This window comes from Toxoplasma gondii, chromosome X (assembly GCF_000006565.2).
Source record: "Toxoplasma gondii ME49 chromosome X, whole genome shotgun sequence".
Classification (NCBI taxonomy): domain Eukaryota; phylum Apicomplexa; class Conoidasida; order Eucoccidiorida; family Sarcocystidae; genus Toxoplasma; species Toxoplasma gondii.
Window position 1 is genome coordinate 3884318 of NC_031478.1, and position 27453 is coordinate 3911770.

Consider the following 27453-nt stretch of genomic DNA (forward strand, 5'->3'; position numbering starts at 1 on the left):
GTGATCCAGAATTCCTCCGCAAATTGCCCTTACCATATCTACTCTTTTTCAGTCTTTATTCTGAATACATCTACATTTCATCCAGAGCCTGTTTAGACCACATCCAGAATTTACCTAGCATGTATTAGGAATCTGTTCAGATGTTTTGCAGAACTTCTCCCCGGCCTCTCTTAGGATCCTTGCCCTGCACAGCGCACAGGCAGTTGATTTGCGGAGGCGATTCCTCTTGGTTGAGTGGGAGGCTCGAAAGCATTTTCTGGAAAAGACTCTTGTTTTCCTTTGTGGCAACGCTGGAGTGGCACTATTTGCAATCTTCAAGTATACGCCGACGACTTGCCGCTTGAAACAGCAGTGGGCGTTTCAAGCGGCAAGTCGTCGGCGTATCCGTATTCGCGTGCTACCCCGTCCCTCTGCAAAGCTTTGAGCCGCTGCTCCCGTCGCGCGTGGATTGTGCTGCTCACGGAGAAGCAAAAGAGAGTGCCAGGTTTTTTCACAGCGAAGCTCGAGTGTCAAACATTCACAGCAGAGAAAAGTAGAGTGCAGAGAATGCGAGAGCCGAGGCTCTTTTCTTCTCACTGAAGCGTCGCGCTGCCGCTTGGTCATCTTTTGACCCTGCGGAAAAGCTGCTGAGGCAACCGCAGAGTTAAGGAAGCCAGCTGTTTCTTGAAAAACGTCTTCGTTGAGACGCAGTCAAGGGAGAAAACGACCTGGTGAAGTAGCCCTCCTCAGAGAAACTTCTGACCCGTGCCACCTTGACTTTCGTATCCTCTGACTGTTTTGTATTTTCGCATTTCACTTGCGAAAGGTTCCAACCTCATGGATGCATCGTTCTTTTCAGAAGAGATCACCGCGTCCCCAGCCATGCACATCAAGCAACGCCTTCCTCTTGGCCGGACCCCGCGGGAGTTTAGCGAAAGAAAGTGAAGTGAGTCACTACACAGGCACTCTGGCGCTCACTCGCGTCCGTTTGGGCGCATCGATAGTCTTGCGGATTCGATAAACAAAAGGCATCGGAAAACATGCACAGACGTCCCAGTAGAATACCGAAGAGTTCCGCTGAACACAGGCATTGCAAATCCATGTCAGAGGCATTACAGTGCCTAGGAGACTGAACATGACTCCATAAATGAGAGCAGACAACCAAGCTTTGTCCTGAGGGCACCAGAGAGACAACGGCAGTGCCGCGGAAAGTCGAGAAGTCGAGTAAACAGTGAAAGTTCTCAACAGCCAGCCAGCAACGGAATGGCCATGTGAGACTTCCGTCTCTTTCTTGAAACCCACTGAAAACAGCCGGCTTGCACAAGGCGACTCACAGTCTGGAAGTCGACACCCGAGAGGCTTTGCCACTGTTCTGTACCAGCGACAAAGGGGAAAGCAGCGACAGTGAGGAGGGAGAGCGTGGACAGACTTGCTCGACCCTCCAGAGGGCTGACGCGAGACTCGACGTTCCATCAGATCGACGGGGACTCCCATGCGTTGACATCGGAGGGGAACATCCCCTTTTCTGTGCGTTTTGTGTTCGACTCTGACGCTCACGGGCTGTCGGGATGTTCCTCGCAAAGTGTCTCTCCACCTTTTTTCCCGATTTGCTTCACCTCTCCTTGTGGTAGAGCGGCTGCGTTTCAACGCAGTGCAGCTCAAGCTTGTGTGCGACCATTTTGATCAAATGCGGTTCATCGGTGCGAATATTTCGTTGCGACGTCGACACAAACGACTCACAAACCTTCTGTTTTGGATGCGATTGCTTTACCACCACAAAAACGGCTAGAAACGGCATTCAGGAACGCTTCCACCACCTCCCTTCTCCTGTTCACGTCCACTGTTCTATCCTTGGTCTTTTTTCCATTCGGCTGCCCCTGCTCCATCACTTTTCCATCTGTTGTTTCCGCAGGCACATGGCGTCTGTTCTCAGTCGTCAGTTGGCGCCTCCTGCGTCCACAGTCGGGACTGAGGTCACAAATCCTTCCAGTTTCTGTTGCAGAAGGCGGCGCCTGCGTGCGGGATCGCCCCTGACTGCGTTCCACTCTTCTGCGGCGACTTCCTGGACTCTCCACCCGTCGAGTTCCAGCTTCTTTCTTCTATTCGCTGCCCAGAGGTCCTGCAGAGTCGCGGACAACCGCCGCCTTCCAGGCTGCTTCCATACCGAACTGCGGTTTTCCGCCGCGGACTCGCTGTTTCTGTCGAACGCAGGCTGGTCTCTCGAAGCCGCGCGCGACGCGACCGACGAAAACGAGGTCTGCGTCAGCGGGAGCAGCAGCAAGCCGCTGCGCTGTCCGAGCTTGTCAGCGCACCTCCGCGCAGGAGGCAGGGAGAGGCGCAGATCTGGCTGAGGGCCGTCGGGAAGAGACTCCAAGTACGCTGCCGCGGCCTCCACGCCCAGTCTGGTGGAAACAGACACACAAGAGGAGACAGGGAGCTCTCTGCACTAGAGGAGAAAAACGAACTTGGAGTGGAGGAAGGGGAGATGGCAATGCGAGTGCACTTCTGCAGAGACTTGAAAACTCAAGAGTAGTGAGAAGAAGCGAACGCTTCAATCCGTACCAACGCTTTGACTCTGCAGCAACCCCTCGCCTTCCCAACTGAAGAAGGAGACTGGAAACGATTCGGAACGAACAGGACATCGACGATGGCTTCTGGCCTTCACTCCGTCCTTTTACGTGCTCTCGGAAAGAGCGGGGCGACCACAAAGACACCTCGAGGAAAACGTTTGCATTCCAAAGCGCACGCCACACGAGCACCCAGTGGAGAGTCAACGATCTGCACAGTTTTGGTACGCATGCGGCGTTTTTGAGAGGCTGGAAACCTTGTACACAGCTATCCTCAAAGCATGTCTCCTGGGCATCGACAAAGCACAAGAGGCCTCGGATGCGGCCAACACCCGCATTCGAAATCTGAACGAAAAGTCTCGTTCGTTGCCTTTCGGAATTCACTGAGCTCTCCGCAGAGAATGTCTTTCGGTCGAAAGTCGGGGCGTTCCTCCTTCGACACGAATTTAAAGTTTACGGTGTTTCTTTCTACGCCTTGTCCCTCCTGCTTGACCTCAATCTTCTTCAATGTTCCACTGGTGGACCGGATACCAAATAGACAGCGCGTCTTTCGTCTATGCTGTAAACAGCTGCAGGGAATCATCATGTTCTGGAAATGGAAAAAACGCGTTTTCTGTGTGGAAGCCAGTGAACGCGTCCCGACCGGCCACCCAGGCGTAGAGCCTCGATCTTACTCCTTCATTTCAGCAGCGATTTCTCGCGCCATTCTGTCTCGCTCGCGTGTAAATCCAACAAGCCTAAAAACGCCCTTCTTCCCCTTCTCCGCCGCATGAAAACCATCCAACGCCGCGACGCTTTCCGTCAGAAGCCTCTGCGTCTCAGGGCAGAGCGCGTCCCCACGATATGTCGGCAGCTCACTCTCCAGAGTTTCCGCCAACTGAAATTAAACGCATGCAGCGGAAAATTCAAAGCCACCCTCAAAGGTCGGCAACGGGATGGCGCTGTGGTGCCGCACAAGCCACGACGAAACAAAGTTCGCAGAAAGATTCCAGATATATGCGTGCAAGCATTCTACAGACAGACAGAAGTAGTTCCATATGGATACGTACAGACAGACAGGTAGACATACATGCATACATAGATAGAGTGGAATATTCAACAAAGAACCGTGTTGTCTGCATCCACGAGAGGCATCCGAAGCCTTTGTGATACAAATATATACAGATAGATATATAGATAGATATATGTAAATGCATATGTGTATATGTAGATTTGTGGTTATTTGATGTTGATATAGATTTACGTCTACATATACTCCTGTAAACATATAATTGGATCTCGGTTGAGCGTATCGCCTGTCCAATGGTTCGCGATGTGTCTCACATGTTGGACGAGGAAAGCGGACCGCGTCTGGAGAAGGTCCATCTGTGGGGCCGTCGCGTTTCCAGCAGCTTCGAGCGGATGCAGAAGAGCCTTTTCGCACGCAGGGAATTGTTCGTCGACGAGGTGGCTGTCGAGGACGCAAAGACTCCAGAGGCACTGGACTCGTTCGTCTCCACTCAGAGCCGCCAAAGGATCCGCCAAAGAGGCAGCGACTCTCGAAACGTTCACGGCTTCCACGAGGCGATTCCTCACCTGGATGAACAGATCGGCAGATAAAAACAGCCAGCAAGAGTCGGGAGACTGACAAGGACTCCGGAGCGGTGTTGCCTTCACCTATTTTGGCTCTAAACGATGCGTGAAGACGTTAACGGCTCTGTCGATTGAGCTGTTTTCTTCAAGTCCTTTGACGCAAACGTTCGACCGCGTCCTGGCGGTGCATTTCCCCGTAGGGAAGATGAGTGTCGTCACACCCCACAGTTCATGGCCAAAGTGCCGACAAGCGCCTGTCAAAGAGAACGTCGCGACATCTGTTTCAGCTTTCACACTGCTAAGAGTCGAGATCAACGCGGAGGAAACATCCCGACAGAGAGGGAACATGGAACGCGTCACCCGTCCAAGAGCAGCGACAGAAAACATGAATTCCATGGCTCGAGTCGATCTCACCAGTGGCGACGCACAACACAGTTCTTCCTATTTTCAGTCGAATTCGTTTATTATCTTCTTGGACAAACGAGTTTAAACAATACCTACAGGTCCTAGGATAGAACGTAAAGATGAAAATAAAAATGTCGACGCACAGATGCACATCAGCCGCCTCGGCTGCGGCAGAGAGGCAAACGAGTTGCCCGAGCCACATGCAGATCATTCAGAATCAACAGCTCACAGAGACTCTCGCTTCCCGGTGCATGCGGTTGGCGGGGAGCATCAAAAGACGCGTTTGAGATACTCGGAAAGAACTCATAGGAAACCAGTTGCGCCTGGCCTCGATCTCCGTCGGTTCTGATTTCTGTGTTTGCCTTTCTCTGCTTCGTCCTAGGTCAACATCGTTGGCTCCCTCTTACGTCCCTGCCTTTGAGTGTTCTTGGTTTCCAGCTTCCTCACTGTTTCTTCCTCTCTTTACAGCTTCTTCGCTGCGTTTCCTCAGCTCGTAGTCTACTCGTATCCTTTGGCCTGCGGCTACCTCACTCTTTCTCTTGTGTTCCTTGATCTCGCTCTTAACTATGCTCTGCGAGCCCGGCAGAGAGCCTCTCCCCAGTGACGAAAGGCCTGTAGGCCGCATACTGGCACTCCAGCTGACAGTGTACACCTCCCACCGAAGCGCTTGAATCCATATGTCGGCTCAGAAGAGACAGAACTCGTCGCTAAACTCTGACGCAGTTAACATGTTGCGAAAAGCGCAACGGAGCTGGGGTCCACGGAAAACGAAGATTTTCAAGATGCACGGCAGGCGTCGAACTCTCACACCCGCGTCCAACGGAGGCTTTCAAACATTCCTGAGGGGTGCCCGGAGGGGCATCTCAAGCGCTGCAGAGACGGCAAAAGGATGAAGTTTCGTGACGAAAGGAACAGAGATGCGAATGTCGGTCGAAACAACTTGAACACGAAGAGGAATTGGACCGCCGAGCACTCGAACGGTTCCTCTGAATGAGTAAACCGCAAAGGGCCAGTCGGAACCTGAGATGAAAATTCCTGACAGAGTCGCTGCGTCATTCCGCCTCCCTTACCGTTGCGTTGAAGGCCTCCAAATGCCCGTGTGTATCGACAGTAAGGAACAGCACGCGAACTGCGACGCGTAGCCACGAGCCCAGCTTCTGAGCCTTCAATCGGTCTTCGCCGCATCCGACTGACGTCACATCAGAATGGCGATGTTCGTGTGTCTCCTCGGTCGGCGCTGCTCCCTGATGCCCGTCTGACGAGAAATGAGAACTCGGCGGCACCTGAAGCAGCAGATGCCTCGCGAAAGCGACGGGAGCCACTGAAAAGCAGACGCAGAAAGGCACCAAAGTCGAAAGCACAGCAACTGAAGCCGAAGCGCAAGCTCTCTAGAAAGAAGTGATTCCTGTCAACATCGCCCGTCCTCAGAAAATGCTCGTACTGGATCATGGAGAACGTGAAGTGTATATACTCAGAAAGCGCTGTACAGCGAATCGCGTGGACGTCGCACACAGTCGGAGACAGCCTGTGACGCATCCGCAGAGAGTTCGAGTCTCAAGAGTTTGACTGTTCACAGATCCGCCAGGCAGCTCGGTCCCTGTAACAAGCGAAAACGCGTGAGAAAGTGCACAAGGGAGCGTCCGAACTCGATTCGCAGCAGCGTCTCAACTCGACTCCGGAATTTTCGACGTTTTTATACTCTCAGTGAACTTCCCCAGGTGCCTACACCAATGCGCCAAGAAGGATGTGCGCGGCTCTGCCCTCCACAGACTTCACTTGAAAGAAGCGTGAGGTCTCTGTGTCCTCAAGTCCGGCTGCGGCTGTGCAATCACATTCAGAATCCGAAGTTGTGCTCAGAAAGCTGCTTTCGTGCTTGAACGCTCCAGCGTCCACACTGAGAACATCCACAAACTCGCATCGCCCCGACGAGGCCGCATCCCACGGGAGTGCTCACAGCAAACGCCGAGCGGTGTCTGTACAGCTCGTGCCACTTCCCCTTTCTTAACGCAGTGAAGCCGTTTTTCTCTAGATCCTCCAAGTCCGGGATCTGCTCGCATTCGTTTACGTGGTTTTTCAGTTGCAGCTCGGCTCGCCGGTTCTTCAGCGGCGGAATCCCTCCTCTCCCTGGTCTGTTTTCTCCTTCGCATGACTAGTGTCTCCAACCTCTCTCTCTCTCGAAGGCCCACAGAAAGAGCGGTGGATGTACACCCGCGCGAAGTGTCACCCCGAGACCGACGCTGGTCCTAGGACAGCAAGATTCTCATGCATATAAATATATGTGTCAGGATCGCGTTTTTTCCAGCTGTTTTGCGGGATGCTGGGAACGAGCTGCCCCCGGCGTCCGCTTGACGCCTCAGAGCCTCCGTCGGATTTCCTTTTTGTTCATCCGAGGTCCTAAGTCGTACAGAGAGCGTCATTTGAGAGGACGTAGACACTGGACAAGAACCACACTCACAGTCATTCATCGCATCGAGTTGCTCGAGCAGGTCGCAGGCTTCTTCGATTTCCGAGAGGCCGAGCACGACGTCTGCCGTCGCGCGCGCAGAGCCGGGTGTCTTGTCTTCTCGGTTCTCGTCCAGCAGAGCCTCGGCGGCAGCTGCGCTCTTCAGCGCGCACGCACTGAAAATCTCGGAGAACTTTGGGACGCTGAAAGGCAGCTCTTTTTGAAGCAGAAAGAAGCGCAGAGCAACGCGCAAGTTGAAAGGAATCGACAGCTCCAGCGTCCGGCCCTGCAGAGAAAATGGCCCGTTTTCAGTGGCGAGACTTCAGCCAGAGAAGCCAGTTCTCGGTGTTCCGTGGAACCGCCTGTGGAACGAAAAACGCCTATCGCTATTCAACACAAGAGAGTCACCGGCTTCTGGCGAAAGGGATCAGGCGAATCTGCAACCATCCCGGCAGTTGCCGCCTACCGTCTGCATCAGCACCCTAGAGACCGCGCATGCAACATTTCCTTTGTCCTTTTCACGGTCGTCTCTGCTGCTCTGCTCGACTCACTCCGCGCAGGAAAGCCGCAGAGGCAAAAGAGACAAAAGAGGCAGAAGAGGCAAAGAGAAGCAATGCACCGGCAGAGCGAAGAAAGACATCACGGACAAGACGTCCAGTGCAAGCAAGTCTGAAGCCGAATTCGAGAAAGCTAAGGCGAAGACGCAGGCGCCCTCCCAGCTTCGAAAACTCGATTAAGCAGCCCAACGGCGATGAACCGTTCCATACAAATCGGTGACCTGGAACTCAGAACTTTTTTCCAGAATGAGACGGCTTTGCGCCACGGCGAATGAGAGGAAACTGCAGGTTTCTGTGAAGTCGAAAAAAACGACGACTGTAAGGAGAAGAAAAGTCTCAACTCAGATATAAACAGCGACAGTATCCCGAAGGTTTAAAACGCATTTCTGATGAGGTGCGTACTCCCCGGAGAAGGCAGTGTATACTGAAATGTAATTATAAATGTGTCGACTTAACATCCGTGTGCACAGATGGCCTCAGCTTGGTTCGCTTTCACGACGCCAGCCTTCTGCGTCACTTACAATTGCAGCTCGAAGGAGGGATTCCAGAATCTCTTTGTTTTCTCGAAGAACAGCCATCGTGTCGGAGTCAGAGAGGACGTCGAGAAGGTCTCGCGTCGCAATCGTGGAGAGATTCTGGACAAGAACGAAGAGAGCGGAAAACCTCCAAGAACCGAGATCTCACGACAGATGCTGCAGCATGCGACGTGAACAGACTCAGCGAGGAGGAACCGCCCACGAGGCAGAACTCCTTGAAAGCGTTTTTGTGTTTCGCTCTCCACACAAAAGTTGGGCTCACCTTTGGCACAGAGAGTTCTGCAAGAATCCTCTTCTTCAAAGCGTGTTTCTCTTCTTCAGAAATCGGCAAGGACCCCAGAAGACTCTCCGCAGCGGACCTCCCGTCCTCAGCGTCTCTTTCTCTCGAGCTGCCTTCTCGCGACCACCACAGACTGTCCCCCTCTCCCGACGAGGACAACGACGACAGCGGAGACAGCGGAGACAGTGGAGACAGTGGAGTGTGTGGGGAGTTTGCAGACGTTCTCGCACTTGCGGAGCAAGACGGACGGACGAGCGCCAGTAGCTGCAGGCAACGATTCACCGAAGGGGGGAAAGCAAGTGCAGAACGTCAAGAAAGTGCACTGCATGTCGTTGCCCCCCAAACCAAACCACCCTGCGGCGTTTGAGGTTCCAAGCCAGCATGAGACCGTATCCTCCGGTCACCCGAACGTCAGGGAAGAGCCGAGCGAAAAAATCTGTTTCGAGCCAGCCACGAGTGCACCCGTTTGCGAAGCGGAAATGTGCTTTCAGCTTCTGCCGGCGCCAGAGCATGTCACAGAAATCGACATGCAAGGCATGTACACTTCCGCAGATCCCCGAGATATTCTGATGAGCGAGACAGCAGCCACATCCTTGAGGTGTCGATACACCTCACGCGTGCGCGGCCGCAGCACCAACAACGTTCTCTCGCAGCAGGTTCGTCGATTGACTCGGGGCTCAAGACTTTTTTCACGGTGTCTTTATGCTGTGAGTTTGCATTTCCACAGCGTTACGCGTCACATCGTTGGTTCTCCCCGCGTTTACGTTTTCATCTTGAGCTTGCGCGTCTCGAGTCTTCACCTCTCTACTTGTGCGTGTCTACATCCTTGTCTGTAATCCCTTGATTTTTTCACCTCCTCCCCAATCTCCACACGAACAACAAAGCATGGCTCGAACGGGCAGCCTCTCTCCACGCTTGCTCCCGCTGTCCTTTGCTCGAACCCGCATGCATGCACCGGTCTGAACAGCGATAACAAGACCGGTGGTGTGGTGAGTACGAAGCTCTCCTGCGAGAAATACGAACTGCATGCTGCGGAGCACGCATCCGGGGCGTGTGAAACGTTCCAGCTGGTTCTCAAGCTGCAGCGCAACGCAGCTACGAAGCCAGCTGTGGAATTCGTTCTACTTCTTGCGCGACTCACTTCGCCTGTGCAAGGGCCGTACCTCGAGGGGCAGAAGGCAATCTGCGTTCTGATTCAAGACCTCCAACGTGGTTGCGAGAAGCGCTCTTTCCTGCTCTAGAGAATGCGAAGAACCAGGCGCTTCCGTCCGTGCTTCGCTGCCGCGTTCCTTCTTCTCTCGCCTCTCGATCAGCAGGCGCAGGACGGGGACGGCGCCCACCAGCGCGTCTCGCAGCACTTCAGGCTTTTCCGCGAGGGCCTGCGTGTGAACAAGAAAGAGAGAAAGAAGCGGGCAACAGTGTGCAGGCGGCAAGCGCGAAAGAGAGGAAGTCTGGAAAGGGATACTCGGGCAAAAGGAGAAACAAAGCAAGCTTCACGGGAGCGCACACGCGCGCTTGTGCAGGCCGGAGGAGAGAGCCGTGTGCGGAGGGCTGTGGTCGTCAGTGGAGAGAAAATGAAGTTGAACAGAAACTGGAAATCTAGGGAGGGACCTAGGCCGGCTGAGTCGAAAAGGAGACATCTCGAGAGGGAGACTGAACAGCGATCGAAGCTGGAGATCTGAAAGGTGAAAGTGAACCTTCAAAAGGTCTCTGAAGAGCGAAGTGGCCAACGATGCCGTCTGCCGAGATCTTACCTGAAGAACGAGTTCGCGTACTCGCGCTTGCTCCTCTCTGTTTGGCGTCTGAAATTCCACGACGCTGCTGGCTGCCCGCGCTGCATGCACTGGCGATGGGCCTGGGAGGCCCTTGAGCGCATGCAGCGAAAGCTGGTTGAGCAGAACGTCTCGCCTTTTTCGCGTTGAGTTCGACGCGCAGCCTCCAGAGGGATGGTTTGGCCTCGTCTCGTAGAGAAGCTGGCTGCGGAAGAAAGGCGCAGCACAACATGAAACGGAGGCGATTGTTGAAAGCGAAGACACGCGAAACGATGTGCGTGGAGACTCGAGGCAGCAGCCCAGGGAACGACGAAATTGCCGTTGGCTGAGATCGAGAAACCAGCCCAGTTGGTTGCGGAAGGAAAGACAACTTTCGTACAGAAATGCAACTGCTTGGCGGAGCGAGACCACCAGTGTGCAGGCCAGGTGGACAAACACTCGAACTCAGTCCAGGGCATGGTTGTCTACCGAAGGAACAGAGCTCTTGGTTCTCTGAGTTTCTTAACTGGAGTCTTATGTTCCATATCCTACGGACGGAAATGTCTCGTGGTGGTCTGTGCTGATGGAGACATTTCTGCGATGCTGAAGTACGCAAATCGAGCACGTAGAGCAGTCAAGAAATCGGAACTATCGACAGACAGGTTCTGCTGAGAAAGGGCCGCTGACATCACGTGAAGGAAGAGCGAACGACGCAGAAGAGCATGGCCATGAAGCGACTCACACGCCATTTGTATGTAGGCAGCCAGCGATGGATATTCAGATATTCGCATGGAGGTTTGTGTAACTTTTGTGTAAATGAACAGGCCTCCATGAAGCGATTCACACGCCGTGTGTGGGGCGGCAAGACATCCCGGATCTCCATGTCAGACACCTGCTGAGTTGCCTGTTTGCAGGCAACATTGTACAAGAGACATGTCAGCTGGAAAGGCGCGCACGAGCAAGAAAAAACCTCGAAGTTTGAGGCATGCGCCTGAAGGTGAGGGTACAGGATGTCCACCAAGGATCCCTTAACGTGAAGTGCGGGCAAGCTTTGAACGAAAGACAGTTGCCCTTGCGGCTGTTGACGAGCAAGCGACATCGAGGCCCTCGCCTCGCCTGCGTGTTTGGTGTTTTTTCGAAGGCTGTGTCTCGAACTTTCGACGTTGAGGACATTTCAAATCTCAGGTGATGTCGGCGTCTTCAGACTCCCGCAGGTCGTGGAGTTCCTGTTTAGACACCTCTCGGAATCTCTGAGTTACCTGAGTTCATCGGCGGTAAGCCCTGCAAGACATGCGCCGTTCTCGCGAGTGAGAATCGCAAGAATCGCTTCCACGCCTTCTGAGAGACGAGCTCGGCGAAGATATCCAAGAACTCCGCAGGCGCACTCGACGTCTTCCTGTGAAAACAAGACCAGCGCGGGTGGACCTTTTCGCGCATGTTTGAACTGAACGCTCTACCCACATGAAGTTTTTCGGAATCACCTGCACGGCCAAGAATCTAAACTCTCCAAAGGTGGACTCAAGGTATTTTAGATTGCGCGAGGCATCACCGTCAATCGTTTGCGGTGTTTTAACAGGTTGTTGACTTTTGAGGATTCATTTTATACTTTCTACAAGCGCCTGGAACCACGGTTAAATGCGTGCACCCTGGACCCTCAATCTGCTTCGCACCCAGAGGTAATTCATTAACAGTGGGTGGCCTTCACGGTTTCACACTTAAACGAGTATAGACATGCGTCTTGCATGCGTCGGCTACTTTTCTAACAGGCACTCAACGCCTCGCGGTCGATCACAACCGGAACTCTACGCGCAGTAGCTGCCTAGGCAGTTAACGCGATTCCAACACAAGCGTGCATCGTGCAAGCCAAGAGGCAATCTAGAAGGTAAAAGCAACGCACTAGCTGTACGACAACTCCGCTCCCTTGTGACTCACGAACGAAGTCCCCGTCCACCACTTTCCTTCGCTGTCTCAGCTGTTCTGTCGCCCAGGCTCTCTAGACTGAGTTTGAGAGTGACCTCAGCTGGGCAGTGGCCTCCCGCTCACGACAGAGTCCTCGTTTTCTCCGGTACTCAGAGTTTGGGGTCTGTGTTGGGTTGTGGCCACGACTGAACAGCCTCCACAGGGCATTTTTCTTCGTTCGTAGAGCTACTCCGGATTTCTCCTGTGAATTCAGCAGCGGTCTTTCTTCTTCAGTCCTGAATTGATTGGCGTTCCTTGTCAACGGAGAAGCCTTACCGGAGTTAGAGTCCTCTCTGCGAACGTCTCTCGCGACTCTCGAGCTGCACATTCTCGTCTGCCTTGAACAGCTGCACCGCGTTGCTCGAGGCGACAGTGCATCAACGACGCGTAGGCCGGACCGAGTGTCTTGAGGTGTCCGCGAAGTCCGAGAATGCAGAACGCCCACATCGCGGTGACAAAGTCATTCCTCATCGCTACATTCCTCGCCTGCAGCTCCTCCAGAGACGCCTCGAGCTTGTGCACGCGCCGCGACGCAACTGTCGGCGATGTGTGGCCGGCACCGCTTTCCTGGAAAATGAGGAGCGAGCGCGAAAGGTCCTCCGACATTCGCTGGAACGCCGTGTCTTCCTCGGCGCTCCTCATGTCCTCGAAGAGAGTCGCCTGACTGCTCTGGTGCAGCGACAGTCGTTCCAGCAAACTTCCAGTCACATCCTCAAAGAACAGGCGAACGTGGCGCTCCTCCACGGGCACCGAGTCCTCGGGCATCGAAGCCATTTTTCCTGGAGAGCGAGGGCGGAAGAAGCGAAATGAAACAAACGCAACGTAAGACGCAACGCCGCACTACACATCCGACGGATCGCCTCGCCACGGATTCCCTTTCGAGGCATGCACGGGCGGCGGATCGGCACTCCGGCGCGCAAAGCTATTCACCCCTCTATGCAGGTGGTCTCGGCACCGCTCAACTCGCGGACGCAGCACACAGGCGTCTGCGGCGCTAGTCAGTTCGTAGCCAGGCAACTTGGGGTGTACGTACACCCGCCAAACGCGGCACCGCAGGGAATGCTCCGTGAGAACCACCTGTGTGCGGTGGACAGAACATGACGGCGCCAGGGCAGTTCTTGTGGGTGCAGGGGGTCGCCGCAGGGTTCTACTGGGGTGATCGGTCATCGAGTTTGACGCCATTCGCCTCACCGAAAAGGCGGATTGACCAGGAGAAAAGTCCGAACCTCAGACCTCTCCCTGCCGTTCTGACCGGACCCCCTTGAGGGCTGCGGGTGTGTGCACGCCACTGGAGTCCCAGTCCATACCAGCACATACACAAAGTTTTGGCTGTTCTCGCATTTAAAGAAACGTCACTGCGGACCCTCCCACCCGAGATTCTCCTGCCCACGGTCGACTACGTGTCTCAGCTCTCGAGTGAGCTGTCAGCGATATGCATGTCTTTCTGTCTTGCATCTGTTTTGCACACCAACCGCGAGTAATGCGTATCAAGTTCATTGTGTCTAGCTGCCTCACTGTGACATGAGGATATGATCAAGACACCCTCCATGTCGCCTGCCCAGGTGGAACCGTCTCTGAGCATGTGTGAGTCGACGTGACCTGTCGGCTCGACCTCGAGCACATTTGCGTGCGTCGAACCTCAAAGAGGAAGGGTGTCCGCGAATTCCCACCTGGCAGCGTCAAGAACAGTCAATGAGAGAACCATCCCTTGCGTGCAGAGACTCCTGGCTGCACAGGCGTCCGCCCCCGCGTCTCCAGTGGAAAGGCACCCGAAGCTCCGATGAGCTGGAGGCCCGATTGAGGCATTTCGGAAACGGCATGCGCCGCCGTATCACGTAAACTCACAGAAAAAGATCGTCCACACAGACGTAGGCTCCCTGATATCGTGGTCGCAACCTGACTTACTGAGAAAAGTTATCTTCGCGCTGAAGGGCACCCCGACCTTGTTGTGTCTCCACTTTTCCGGAATGTCTCCCATCCCGGCCGCGGCGGCCGTCGAGGCGCGCTCGTATGTCTGCGCATCTGCGCACATTCGCGCCACTTCGGCGACTTCTGCCGCAGACGCCGCTCGGGGCTGCAAGACGTCGATTGCGCGCGCGGCCTTCTCCGCTCGTCTCAAGGCCATGCCAATGCTCGAGAAGCTGCTCAGCTGTCCGTGCGAGTCCTGCTCGACACCAGCCGTCTCGTCGCTCTTCTCCCGACAAACATCTCTCGCGAAGTGTGGACCTGCGAAATTCCCCTCGCCTCCTGCTCGACTCCACGCTCGACCGCACCCACTCCCCAGGGCTGCCTCATTTCTTTCCTGCGTACAGACACCCGGTGCACCGACGAGTTCCGCCACGACTCCCGCGTGCTTCCCCGGCGCTTCTCGCATCAAACCGCCGCCGCTGTCGCATCTGCTCTCTGGCGCTCTGCCCTGTGCCTTCGCTTCTACGCGCTGTCTGCTGGACGAACTGTCCGGCACGGTGCGTCCGTCTTGGAAACGAGCTTCCCGCCCGCTGTCCAGCGCCCCCGGCCCACACGCGTAGCTCTGCTGGCCAGCGAACGTCTGAGGAAACGCTCTGAATCGTGGAGTTCCCTGGTGAAGCACGACATGTCGGGGAGCAGGCGAAGTCGCGCCATCTCCGCTGTTGAAGTCGCGGTGCCGTTCCAGAGCGCCGGCAGAGGTTGGGTTGCCAGAGACCGAAGGATCTTGGGAGTTGGCCCTGAAGCTGTGGCTGCGCCGACGTGGATCCGCGGCTGAGACAAATGCGGCGCGCGCCACATGCACCACATGCGCTGTCTGTCTGGGAGTGACGCCACTCCAGATCGCTTGTGCAGAGGCGAGGGTACGCGACCGGACGAGAAATCGAGACAGATGCCGACGCGCTAGAGGCGGGACTGCACGAAGCGGCAGCGAAGGAATTTCGCATGCTCTGGAGTCCGAAAATCCGCTCAGAGAGCTGAGAGGAGGCAGAGACTCTGAGGAGCTGCAGAGGCCGCAGGGCGACAGGGTCGAGGCAGGGCGCCACAGCGCTCTGGCCTCGACTCGTAGGGGCGGCATGTCGCTTCTCAGCCTTGTTTGACATCCACGACTGGATGGAGCCGGATACTGAAACAGCGGAGGCGAGAAAAAATCGGAGCCCTTTCGCGAGAAAAAAATGTTTCAAGGAACAGCGATGTCCGGAAAGTCTGTGTCCAACGTTTAGAACCATCGACTTCGACGCACAGATGTTTTATCACTTATTCTTGAACAGGCGGTGTCTGCTTGACTGCCGGTGCACGCGCGAAAGGCTTAGGCACTCCAACGCGGCGAAGGACGTGAAGAACCTGCGAAAAGTCTAGAGCTGACTGCATGCACACTTGAAAATTAGATCTCCGATAATGGAAACTGGACGCAGCACGTGCTTCGCCTTTTCCCCAACTCAAAATCCGGACTGACAGGCACATGCAGCGACTCTCGGAAAAGTCAGATATCGCCTCTTATCCGCCTTGTCGCCTCTCGCATGTGACTTGCATGCAGGCCTCGGCCACGGATCATCAAACAAGGCTGAGAGAAGAGATAAAACGCAAGTGTGGCTGCAATAGGTGGGCACCGCCTTCATACCACGAACATCAGAAGGTAGAGAAAGAGTCGAAGAATTCTCTAGAGTGGATAAACAAGGATGTTAACTCAGACGAAAACGAAAAAGACGACCAACACCTTTCCTCGTGGTGCCTGTCAGAGGCAGCCGCCGCAAAGGGCTGGCAAGCCACCCACCAGTCGACGTAGGCGGTTCATTTACACAAAGCGTTCAAGGCCAGGCAAATTCAGTTGAGGTGAAAAGGCGCTCAGCCCCGAAGATCTTCTTGATATCAAGGGTGTGCAAGAGTTGTTTTCGGTTAACAGCGCTGCATGTTGTTCTAGCGCAACACAGCCTGATGGGCTGACACGTCACAGCCCCCAGGGGAGTCAGGTCTGCAGAGAGAAAACCGAAAGACGCATGGCACTGAATTACATTCAGGAAAGCTCTGGAGACTGAACGATAGAGAGGGTAGGCGTTTTTCCGTGGTGCAAGCGATTCACGTCGACACCGCAAGTTTGAGAATTCAACGGCTGCATGCGTTGGGAGCCCTGAGCGCGTCCGGGGACATCTAGGCAAAACCGATTACAGTGCCCCGATAGATATGAGTTTTGTCGGTGAACTAAATGTGCATGCGACACGGGTTTCAATCCAACAGTGTTTCCGACGGATCACGCGCGTAACTGTATGCTTTATCTAGGCAGTTGTCATTCAGCGCATGCAACGCGCCGCTGTTCACGTCAAGTTCGAGTTGCTGGGGCGTCTTCAAAAGACACGACGGTGAGAGACTTCCCTCGCTGTTGAGGTTGTTCTGAAAACCAGATGTCCTAGTGACGGGAAATGGCTAAGAGTTATCCGTGAGACTCGGTATCCCAGTCAAAGTCCGCAGCGATTATGTATATCGGTCGTCTATCGACGCAGTAGTCCACACAGGCCGCAGGTGCACCCAGTCGCTACACATCATCGACAAGATGTGGGTCTTCCGGCGACGTGGAGTGCAAGCTCTAGCATCTGATGGCCGAGAGAGACTACCGTTGCGAATTAGTTGAGAGCATACACTTCAAAGACGGGAAGGTGAAGGCAAGGCAGTACGCATCTTGCTTCTCGTGGAAAACGCGAGGAGTTCCAACGGGAGATCGTGGTGCATTGAGAGGCATGCTCATTCTAGACGATACGTAGTGTTTGGGATAAACCGTAGACATGGTTTCATTTTCCATCAAATAAGAGTGGCTGCTGCGGAGGAAGGCACGCACCGTCAGGCTGCTGTCGGTCACTGGCAGCTGTAGGCCAGAACGGTTTACTCGGGGAAGGTGCGATCGCGTGATCCATTGTGGACGACAACCCAAAATACAGATTTGTTTAGGGTGTCAAACGGTATCGGCCACCAGGATTGTGCTCTCAGTGAATTTTCAGCTGCATTCACTGCAGGCTCTGTTGATGGTTCAGGTGAATATGCCTGCTTGGAACCTCGGTAACGTAATGGTTGACTAGCAGAATGAAATATGAAAAATTTCGATGCCATGGTGAGAAAGCCCCAGCACTTAGAATTCCCACGTATAGTGAATTCGTGAGACAGTATATAGTGATAACATCTAGAGGCAGCCGCCTGGTGTTGTTTTTGAGAATTCCTCAGGTCTGTAGCTGCTCTCTCTCCGATCTTTTCAATCGTTCTTCCCGTGTATGTCTCTGGCTGTAGCGCAACTACTTTCTCATTCGATTCCTCGTATTTCCGGCGCTGCTATCTTGGGTGCTTCCGCGGGGTACACGGTCTTCAAGGTCAGCCAGCCCCAGTTCCTGGTGAACAGATACAGATAAAATGACGCCAGAAGCAGCCGGTCGCGGACACAAAACCTATGGTAGAAAAGTGATGTCAAACCGCAAAGTGCAGTTAACATGATGTTCATGAGAAACTAAATACAACTTGGATGCGGCAAACAACGACCTTCAAGATCTAGACCAGTAGTTTAACTCGTGACATATACGCTCCGGAATATGCTTATGAAAAATCCTGAGATATTCGGAAGGACATCCAGCGAATCAACAGAAAGGGGTAGCCGTAGTATTTGCCGCAAGCAATGCTTAAAGATGCTTTCCAAGGAAGAGGCGGCCTCACCTCATATAGTATCACAATCCTCAGCTAGGGAAATTCTGGGCTACGTTGGACGAACTTACGCGGGCCATGAAACAAGCAATTCTGCTTCATTCTATTAGCGTAACATAGTGGGGCGCTAGTTCTGCCTCGGTCAAAATGGAACTACCTTTCTGCATGCGGCTTCCAGTAGCCTGTACTCGGTCTCCATGGCGTCGAGCTCAGCTTCCTCGTTTCTGTGTGGTGCCCCTGCGTCTTTCACTAGACCAGACCCTTCGGTTTCCCGAACCCCCTTTCTCTTCAGAATCTCGACTTCCTGAGAGCATGTAGAGCGCTGCCGACACCTAGAATTAGGCACCAATGAATAAAGGCACCACCGTTGCTGCCGGGTGCTTCTGTATCGCCCCTGTGGTCACTTCCTTCTGTGATGGTGCTGCTCATACAAACATGCGAGCAGTAGTTTTTTTCTTACTGTTACTCCGAGTGATAACAGCCAGAAAGTCGGGAAATCATGTGAACTGCGTCCGTTCAGTTCTCAAGGTAGTTCTAAATTACCTTCTCGATCGCCTCTCGTCTCTGGATGACATATGAGATGACTTCCCTCTCTCTTAAGAACATTGCGCGGACAACGCCGACTTCTCCTGGTGTCTGCAATCGCACGAACAGCAGAAAGATGGGGGGAACGCCAGGAATATGTCAAACCAAATTCATATTAAGGTAAGAGCCTGTACTAGTGTGGAAATTACTTAGCGTATCCGCGGACACATCATCAGAATGGGAGGCAAGTCTGGATACAGTTGCTCCACGGCCAGGCTTTTCCCAAGTGGGCAAAGATGTTTTCGTAGCCTCTGGATTCCTAAATGACCCTTCCGCGATTCGAGTCCACTGTTGCTTTCAGCTAACGGAAGGAAAGCTGTTACCGCTAGGTCGCAAATTATCAACAGCAGCTCCCCTGCCACAGAAACCAGATTCCATCTTGTAGCCTGTAGAAACCTAGGACCCTTCCTTCAGTTGCTATCTGACAGGTATTTCTTGGTAACATGTGCATTACAACTCTTATTGTTGGAAGCTGTGTTGACACAGTGCATGTGCAAAATCAGAATCCAGCATATCGGCGCAGACAGGAGGCCATACTACCGTGGGCGTTCATCCAGGCTCTACCTTTGCCTCCAGCCTGGAATGATAGAAGGAGTACGTACGGCAAGATTGCGTGGGCTCGAGAATGAATCCATTTGTTCTGACGCTTGCCTAAGTCTGTAGCGTGCCGTTTACATATAACTGTAAGAACGCAACAGTCCTCCACGCAAAGACTGTCCCAGCACTGCAATCCGAGGGTCGAATGAGACCGTACCTGGGTCGAGAGAGTTCTTGGAAGCGAGAGGACATGAACAATCCCAGATGCATCTCCTGCGGCTAAAAGCGACAGAACAGAGTCGCCGAGGTCGCGAAGAGCGTCTCCTTTTCTTCCGTGAAGAGGCCGGGTGACGCGCCTGCCGTGAGCCAGAGAGGGCCGGTGTCCTGCCCTGCTTGGGTGGAACGAGAGGCAAGTGACGGCAGCTGCGCCTACTACAAAAACTGAACTGTACGCTTGGCACTGCTCAGAGAGGTCCCACACCTCGAGGCTGCCATCGTGTCTGCCCAGAAAGATAACCGACGGGCGTGTCGGACTCCACGAGCCGCAGGCGTACGGAACACCTGATCTGAGAAAGCCGCACAGCCGCTCGCGCATCACTTCGTCTGACGCTAGAAACGATCGCCTTGGCAAGCGTGTTTCGGGGGAGACGCTTGAAGCAATGAATAGGCAATGGACACTCAAATATGCAGTGCAACTCTGGCGCCTGTGCTGTATGTCACTCACAAACTCCAGTGTGTGGTGTGCAGCGAAGCTTACGTTGGAGAAGAAAAAATTGGTGAGGGACAGTCTGCCATCCAAATGTAGAATGCCATATCCGTGACCGCTAGGAAAATGTCTTCGAAGAAAGGAGAGATGGCGAAACTCAAAGTCGGCCTGTAAGTTCTGGTTTCCTGGACATGGGGATATTGGGTACAGTGTAATATGTCCACATGGGGCTGACAAAGCATCATTAAGCATCATTACAACAACGCCTCCCTTAGGAGCTAGGCAGAGCTCTAGAAAAAATATCACCATTTTGTCGTAGACTTACGTTCAACAGTGTCTTGACGTAATCGAATTTTCTTTCCTCACCAGAGTGGGCCCAATCTCCAAAGAGAACTTCGCCATCCTCCTGCCAGACAGAGCAGCTCGCAGCAGGTTTCTGTGCTCTTTCGGTTTTTAACACACCCGAACCGTCATCAACACTTCCACGAAGTTCGAGGACTAAATGCCGTTCTCTCCATATCTAGCTTCTCAATGTTTTTGAATCGTGGCCACGCTGTCTCGGCGAGTCCGTCTACTTCAAGTCAACACACTTCTTTCCCTTAAACAGCTAACAGTCGGATCTTTCGTTTGATTACGATGTCTGCGTTGTACCCTTCCCCTTTCTCAACAGCGATAGCCAATGAACCGCCTTATTGGCCACCTACCGTGGAAGCCCAGAAAGTCGTAGTCAACTCGGGAGGTTCTACCTTCGGAATGACTAGGTGGCAGCATCCCAGATCCACTCCTGAAAAAGACATACTGAATCGCCGCTCCCAGTGAGACTTCAACAGATCTTTTCTATTCCGCCACGAGCGTGTTCCGCTGCAGCTGCATTAAGAATGTCACTACTTCTTTAAGGAGGTCACCCCGTGTGCTTATTTGTGACATTGACCGTTTCTGGAAAGCGTCTCCATGTAGACAGAAGCTGTCCAAAGAAGGCGGGCGGCGTTCAGCTCCTACGGAACACGGCTCTTGACTACATCTCTGAATTTGCGGTTTGCGAAACAAAGCCCTCCCGGTGACTTCACCGTAGTGCCTCCTCCACTCTATTGCTTTTATGTGTGGGCCACTTTCGACACCGATGGCCATTGCCTCCACAACTTGCACGCTGAATTTGGTGCGTTTGCTTCTAATACACCTCCAAGGTGGCGTGCGCGTGTGATGCGGTACCGTGCGTCGCGTACCAGACTCTGCTTTTTTCAGGGGGGCCTGTAGGAACGGGCGCCACTGGAAATTGTCGAGGTGTGCAGAGTGTACGGCTGCGCTGACATCCCAGATCATGATATTTCCGTCTCCGGATGACGTTATAAGATACGTGCTACTGTTGTTCGGATTGAACACAGGCCGCAAATTTTTTCTAAAGTCCGTTCCAGATGGTAGCACGCGAATGTCTGAGACTGTCCTCTTGTGGGAGAAGTCGATCGACGACGTTACGATCGGTTTCCTCGGATGCTTCTGCCGTTGGTTCACTGAAGCAGAGAAGCAATTAACATAACTGACACCGTTCTTCTATGTACACCGCCTCAAGTTCTTGATGTGAAACGAATGCGCTCCCCTTATTTTGTGCCAGACAGCATGCAATCGGGCCTGAGCATTTCGCTGGTGTGTCCTCCACCAAGTAATATCGTAATTTCCCATCCTGCTGCTTCTTCTCTAACTAGGTGTTAAACGGTAGCAAATTCACCCGATGCGTCTGAAGAATATGTAAACACTAGTTCGATAGCTGTAGCTATTTGGAGTACAAAGGCCACTGCAACTGAGAGAACAACACCCAACCGATTTTCAGTCATCAGCAGTGGCTGCACCAACGATGACACACTCTGTCAAGAATGAAATGACCGGTGTAGCAGGCGTACAGGACACATAACGGTACCGGAAGCCCCTTGTTTACGCACTTTTCTGATTCTCAGTCGCGCTTTTGCCGGCTGGATCCGCTAAGGCGTCAGTCTTCCAGACCGCAAGCTGCATCCCAAATAGCGGAAAGACATCAGCCAGTGACTCCTTACGTCGTGCCTCTGGTGCCATGTCATTCAGTCGCGAAAGCAAACGAGCAGTTCGTAGGCGCCCTAAGAGCGGCAAAACTAACACCGCTGCCGGTAAACCGCAAGGCGTAGGTGTGGTTGTTCTGCGCCACCAAACTTCATTCTAGGGGAAGCCTCACCTGTCCGCTAATCAATCCAGCGACAATGTACAGCTGGTTCTCCACTACGCAAAAGCAGAAAATTGTAACATCCTGCGGGGCGCAAGACAACCAAGAGTTCTCCCTAGGTATGCTTAGCATTCGAGCCGCTGGTAGGACCACCGTGCGTGGGGGCGATTATCTACAAGGCCATGAAATGGGTGACCCCTACGCAGTCGACCCGCTAGCATCGATCCCACGCAGCCATTTTGATTCTCTGCGAACGGGCATCTTCTGATTTAGTACACCGATGCTATGTATGGGCATCCAGCAGAATTCGGCGGACGGCGAATGTGTCGTTACTGACCGAAGGGGCGCTGAAAACAGCTTTAGGCATGATAATGTCTTCAAAATGCCACACAAGGATATGCGCCTGAGCGACGCGTCCCGAACGCTCGATTCTCTCCTCGAAGGTGGCGTTCTCCATGCATGCGTAAGCTATGAGCGAATCTGATCTGAAGTACAGAATGTCAGACCATATCCAATCGCCCTCGTGGGAGATCGACGTCGCTCGCAATATTTTGTTGGAGACTAAGTCGTGTTGGGAACTCCACTAAGATAAAATGCTTTGTTCCAGAGCTGTGTCTCCTGGGCAAGCAGCTGAAATCCGGACACCTCAGGCAACACGCGGAAACTCACCCCGGCACCCGCTGGATGCAGGATATAATTTTCGACTTTGAAAAGGAGAGATCCGTGAAGTTAAGCAACTCCTTTAGGCCGTCTCCGCTGGTCTGGGAATTGATGAATTCGTCTGTTCCCAGGTTTGCAAAATCTTCACCAAAAATATTGATAGTTTCGTTCTGCTCCAAAGCCGCCTCAACCCTGTGATCAGCAAGAGGGAAAAGCTGGCGGCGCCCTGATCTTCTGACGTGGTGTCCTGCTAGTGCCGTTTCTCTTTAGTGCTCTACCAAACGCGCTCGGTTGCCTCTGATACCATGCGGTGATGCCTATTAATATATATAAGTGTTTCCGTCCTCGAGTACACTACCGTTTTCAGTCTCGCATGTTGCTGCGTCGGCCATTCAGACCAGCGCACCAGTGTGGGTACCAGTGCTGGTACACAGAAGCCGAGATTCGTTCAGAAATGGCGGTAGGCGTCCCCTACAGTTGCCGGATGAAGGTCCGAGGCGCACTGATACCACAGGAACCCAAACGGAACGGATATCAACGTGAGTGACGAATAAGGCAGCAGCCGAGTTCTGCGGCTCCGTGACAAGCTGCACATTCCGATACTCGTTCAGTATCCGAAGTGTTCTCAAGCAACGTACGGCTTACAGATTTCCCACACTGGAGAAGAAGTTGGCAAATGTTTTGTTCTCCGGATCCTTGAAGATTCCCTTCGTCTGCGATTGGCGCATGCAATCATGATACGAAGGCTCTGTGTGCAGTGACGTCACGCCACATCCGAGCTCAATGAATCCCCGCGATCCTTCAAAAAGAGATCCTGCGAGCGTGCTGTGGGATTTCTAGCTTTTCGCTGATGAATATGGCGCAGAAAAGGTTTTTTGGAGGGACCGGGAACAAGCACTCTTTACTGTATTGCTGACTTTCGCTGGAGAGACACACAAACGTCCGTGCGTTTCACCTCGCCTCGACCCAGTGGCTGACTTACGACAACATTTTTCTCGAAAACAATCTCTGTGTTTGTGAGACTCTTACCCAGATATCTTCGTTGGTATACTGGGTACACGCGTTTACAGGAATGCACAGATATGTCTGTGCCTCTGTTTCCGTGCTGGTTGAGGTGGCCTGGACGCCGAAGTCGAGTTCTTTTCTGAGGCCTACGAAATTGTTGTTCTGTGTCGCAGATAACCCGATATCTGTAACGGTTTTGAACTCAAAAAGATTTACGAATACCGAGAAATCCTACACGTTACCCAAACCGCCTGCTCGCAACCTCTATCTGTTCAATGTCCACTTCTTTTTCGGTCCGTCCCTGTGTACGGGCCTGCTGCCACGCAAAGCCCACAGATATGTTTGGCGAACCACACGTATGAACATCATCTGCTTGACTCGACTTTTTCACCCCTAACATCGTCTCTACAAACAAATCAACAGTGTGATGTTGGTATCTCATTCATCAGCAGTGAACAAACATGACAGGACATACCTTTTGAGGTCGGCTCGAATGAATTTTGTCCGAAGTGGCTTGGAAATGGCACGGTTCTTTGAAAAGCCGGTACTTTTTAGAGATGATTCGCGTCAACAATGAGCGCTTCGGCTGCAGCTCCATGCGACGAATTTCCTCATTTGTGATATCTATCGTGGTAGAGCTCCAAGTCCTCGGTGGCACGTAATTTCCAAATTGATCATCAGGCGCCTGGATCTGTCTCTTGTCTTTTTTTCGAGCCTCATCAGCACGATCCCTGACATACATCGTTACCGCGGCCTCCCGACACTCCTGCAGCCTCTGAAAGCAAAAGGCGTTTCCACCCAACCGGATCGTGTTGGGTAGAACACTTCGTCACGTTTCGTAATAACAGTCAGTGACCTCTCTTTTGACTTCCATACACAGATTTTCATATGAGGTTATCTTCACTTCCACGGTAGCGTTCGAACTTGTTCGAAGCCATCGAACAGATGGGACTACTCCCACCACAAAAGAACACTATTGCCGCCACCGTCGTCCGAAGACCGACGACTCCTTTAGCGGGACCCTCGAGTGATACCTGTGTTGCTTTGAAGTACGAAGGTGATGGCAACTAAGAACCATAATAACAAGATCAATTTAGGTTTCGGACACACCGGTGAAGTACCAAAAGTGTCCGGAATTGAGCACTGTTACATCTGCCTACAGACCTTCGCCATGACGTCGTATGCAACCTCGGTGAAAACCCATGCGAAGGAGTGGCCGTAGAGTTTGTGGGGGTCATGCACCACCAGCAGCTCGTCGAGGGGGCAGACCTGCACGTAAGAGTCGACAGCCGATGAAGCACCAGCAAAAGGTCTTGCGAGTCTGCTTGCGCCATCCCTCGCGTTCGTCCTACCAAAACGGTTGTATCGAGCTGACTCAGTGGGTCACTGGAAACGCTGGCGGTAGGCTCCAGAGGCAATGGGTAGGGTAACGCACAACGAATGCATTCTACTAGTTATATTGTATCATTAAACACTTCCACTGCGTACTGCCTCCTGGAGCAATCCTACCAACAGTATGTGGATGTGTCTTCTATAGTAAATTTGTTCGGAGATTGTCTAAAATTATTCCTTGTGAATACAGGTTCGTCACCTTATTCAACTTTCTGTTTGGTTGTGCTTTGAGGTACGGATTTGTCGCAAACTATCCACGACTGCATACCGGCAGGACAAAGTTGCCTTCGATTAGTCCAACTCCTTTCAGAAGACAAACTACATAACGGCATCCTTACTACTGCTGGAAGGGTGAGGAGCCTGACACGCTTGTTTCCGCTCTCTTGCGACTAACTCAGGTACCGTTTCGTCTCCCCTAAGTGGACTGAAGCATTTGTGCCAGCGCGAACGTCCTGACAACCTTTTCCAAATTGTGAATTTACCCCCAAGTGTCTGCATGTGATCTCAGTTCTGACTGAACCACTTTTTCTCAGTTTCTCTCAGCCATCGAAAATTGGCCACGCCTGCATACCCGCAGGACAGACTTGTGCTCAGCCCAGTCCGAGTCTTTTCCGAGGTTCCGAATCTCCTGAAGCACATCCGCCTTCGCGAACACCTTGTACGGTACCGGAACTTCATTCCCGTTGGCGCCTTCAAGCACAAGTCCCATGCTCTTAATATTGGACGCTTTCACAGCAAGCCCGCCGACGCCGTCTTGACCGGGCATGAGGATCGGCTGCATCCTGCGAAGCAACCGAAACGATTGACCCGCTTGCCTTTTCCTAACGATCGGCGTACGGAAACCCCGCATGGAAAGAGCGACAGTGCGAAGGCGAAACCCGTTTGGTGACGGAATCCATGTCACGTTTACGCCTTACCCAGAGGAACCCCGAGTTGGAGTGGAAGACAGCGAGGCATTTGGCTGGAATCTTTTGCAGAAGATGGCCCTACTGCGGATGACATATTCACCAGACTGAAATGCATAGTGCTCCTTTCCACAGTTATGTGACAGAGATAGACGCGATCAAAATATTGGCTGCCGTCGCCAAAACTTCTTTTCATTCCATGGTTCAAATACGAAATGGGAGGCACCCTGAAGTTCGTATCCCCTGCCTAGGTGTATTTCTCGTAGCCGCCGAGTCGGCCGCGAAAGGCTTTCTGGGAAGTGATGCAGTCGGTGTGAGGGCCGTGAAAATAGAAAGGACATGATTCCATGCTTTTCCGCACCGGGTGTGCTCCTCTGTTACGTCGTCATGAAGGGAATTTCTTGAAGCTGCAAGGCAATTCCGCATAGTTAAGTTCCTCCATACCTCCGCAGAATCTGCGTCTCGGGAATTTTTTCGATGTCAACAGCTTCCCCAGGCTCTACCAAATCATCTCCACTTCCGCCTTCATATTTGTGAATGGCTCTGTCTTCGAGAGCGTGCTCGCTCTCGTCCTGGAAGTCTGCACCTTTCAACAGACTAGAGGAATCCTTCCCGTTTAGGGTTGCCAAGCATTTTTCGTGCTTCTCCTGTGAACCATCTTCCGACTTGCCCTGCACATCCTGGACCTCTGCGTCAGACGGGGCTAAACCGCCTGACATTGACTTCGATCCTGCCCTCTCTCCCACGGTAGTCCCCTCTGACGCTGTACTAGCTATGTTTGGGTCTTCAAGCGACGTTACGATGTCACGAATAAAGGAACGCGATTGCTGCCGCTGTGCGGGCATTTCCGCTTGGCTGGCCGCCAAGAAAGGGTTTTCCATCGCCATTTCGACTCCCATATCGTCCGATGTTGACAAAGGGACGACGTCCCCCACAATCCTCCCGTCTCCTGGGTTCCGATGACCCCAATCCATCGTCCAGAACCGTTCAGCGTCGGCTTCCTGCTTTCCGGACGTTGCCGCTGTTGTGCACTAAGCATACAGCGCATTTAGGACAGTGTCCAAACATCAAGAAACGTGGGTGGGATTCATCAAGGGGAAGAGCAGCTGCAGCCTCGTGTCTCTGTCGCGTTTACACGTGGCGAGTCATTTTGCTGTTGCCGCTTGACAGGACAAACGCGTTTGCACCTAAGTGGGGGAACAGATCATGCAGTCAAAAGACACAGCCCGACACATCGACGAGGAGGTCTCAGTGGAAAATAAGTATAACCCCGACGAACCGTCGCTCTGGGTGACAACGGGAAAAAACGGAATTACTGCCGTAGTAAATCTATACGCTTACCCAATCGGAGCCGTGTGTCGCTTCGCAAAGTTGCGCTTGTAAAGTGCTACACTAGCGTGAGCTGCCGCGATGATCCAGTCGTGCTAACTCCCCGATTTTCAGCTTCGTTGACTTCATCTTCTGCTGAAAACCGGTTTTCTCTCTCAGTGAAAGTGATATTCGCCGAGTGACAGCTGATTTAGAACCGTGGATTCAACCACAACACCACCGTCGGAATGTGCTGAGCACCTAGACGGCTGCTACCCCCCGGGTTTGTTCGACGCTCTTTTTCTGCGCAAAACACGCCGACGCGAAACATTTTCGGACGGCACTTCGAGGATTATAATTCGTGTGCCGTCTCTCAAAGGTAGTGTACCTGTTGAGACTCTACCCCAGAGTCACACACTCATGGGGACCCCCTCACGCATTAGGGGAGCCTTGTCTGCCTCTCGTCTATCAGCTG

At 53.0% G+C, this 27453-nt stretch overlaps 3 protein-coding genes across 3 annotated transcripts; all 3 read right to left on the minus strand.

Moving 5' to 3' along the window:
* Positions 1-745: 745 nt before the first annotated feature.
* Positions 746-16211, minus strand: TGME49_223270 (hypothetical protein). Its single transcript, XM_018779996.1, has 12 exons — positions 13955-16211; positions 12326-12828; positions 11350-11486; positions 10094-10316; positions 9503-9718; positions 8322-8603; positions 8045-8158; positions 6979-7252; positions 5594-5844; positions 3870-4121; positions 3221-3423; positions 746-2381 (listed from the first exon to the last, which is right to left on the minus strand). Exons 1-12 carry the CDS (start codon positions 15090-15092, stop codon positions 1916-1918), a joined length of 4059 nt encoding a protein of 1352 aa, XP_018635890.1. The 5' UTR covers positions 15093-16211; the 3' UTR covers positions 746-1915.
* A 774-nt stretch (positions 16212-16985) lies between these two features.
* Positions 16986-23773, minus strand: TGME49_223262 (WD domain, G-beta repeat-containing protein; the record flags this gene model as incomplete). Its single annotated transcript, XM_018779995.1, has 14 exons — positions 16986-17385; positions 18236-18328; positions 19032-19380; positions 19572-19705; positions 19846-19926; positions 20225-20304; positions 20744-21028; positions 21455-21521; positions 21721-21792; positions 22046-22193; positions 22378-22560; positions 23014-23081; positions 23398-23558; positions 23725-23773. 14 exons carry the CDS (start codon positions 23771-23773, stop codon positions 17293-17295), a joined length of 1863 nt encoding a protein of 620 aa, XP_018635889.1. The 3' UTR covers positions 16986-17292.
* Positions 23774-23818: 45 nt separating this feature from the next.
* Positions 23819-26968, minus strand: TGME49_223258 (hypothetical protein; the record flags this gene model as incomplete). Its single annotated transcript, XM_018779994.1, has 5 exons — positions 26257-26968; positions 26032-26077; positions 25337-25547; positions 24538-24642; positions 23819-24148 (listed from the first exon to the last, which is right to left on the minus strand). The coding sequence occupies exons 1-5, from the start codon at positions 26642-26644 to the stop codon at positions 23819-23821; spliced, it is 1080 nt and encodes a 359-aa protein (XP_018635888.1). The 5' UTR covers positions 26645-26968.
* Between the last annotated feature and the right edge of the window lie 485 nt (positions 26969-27453).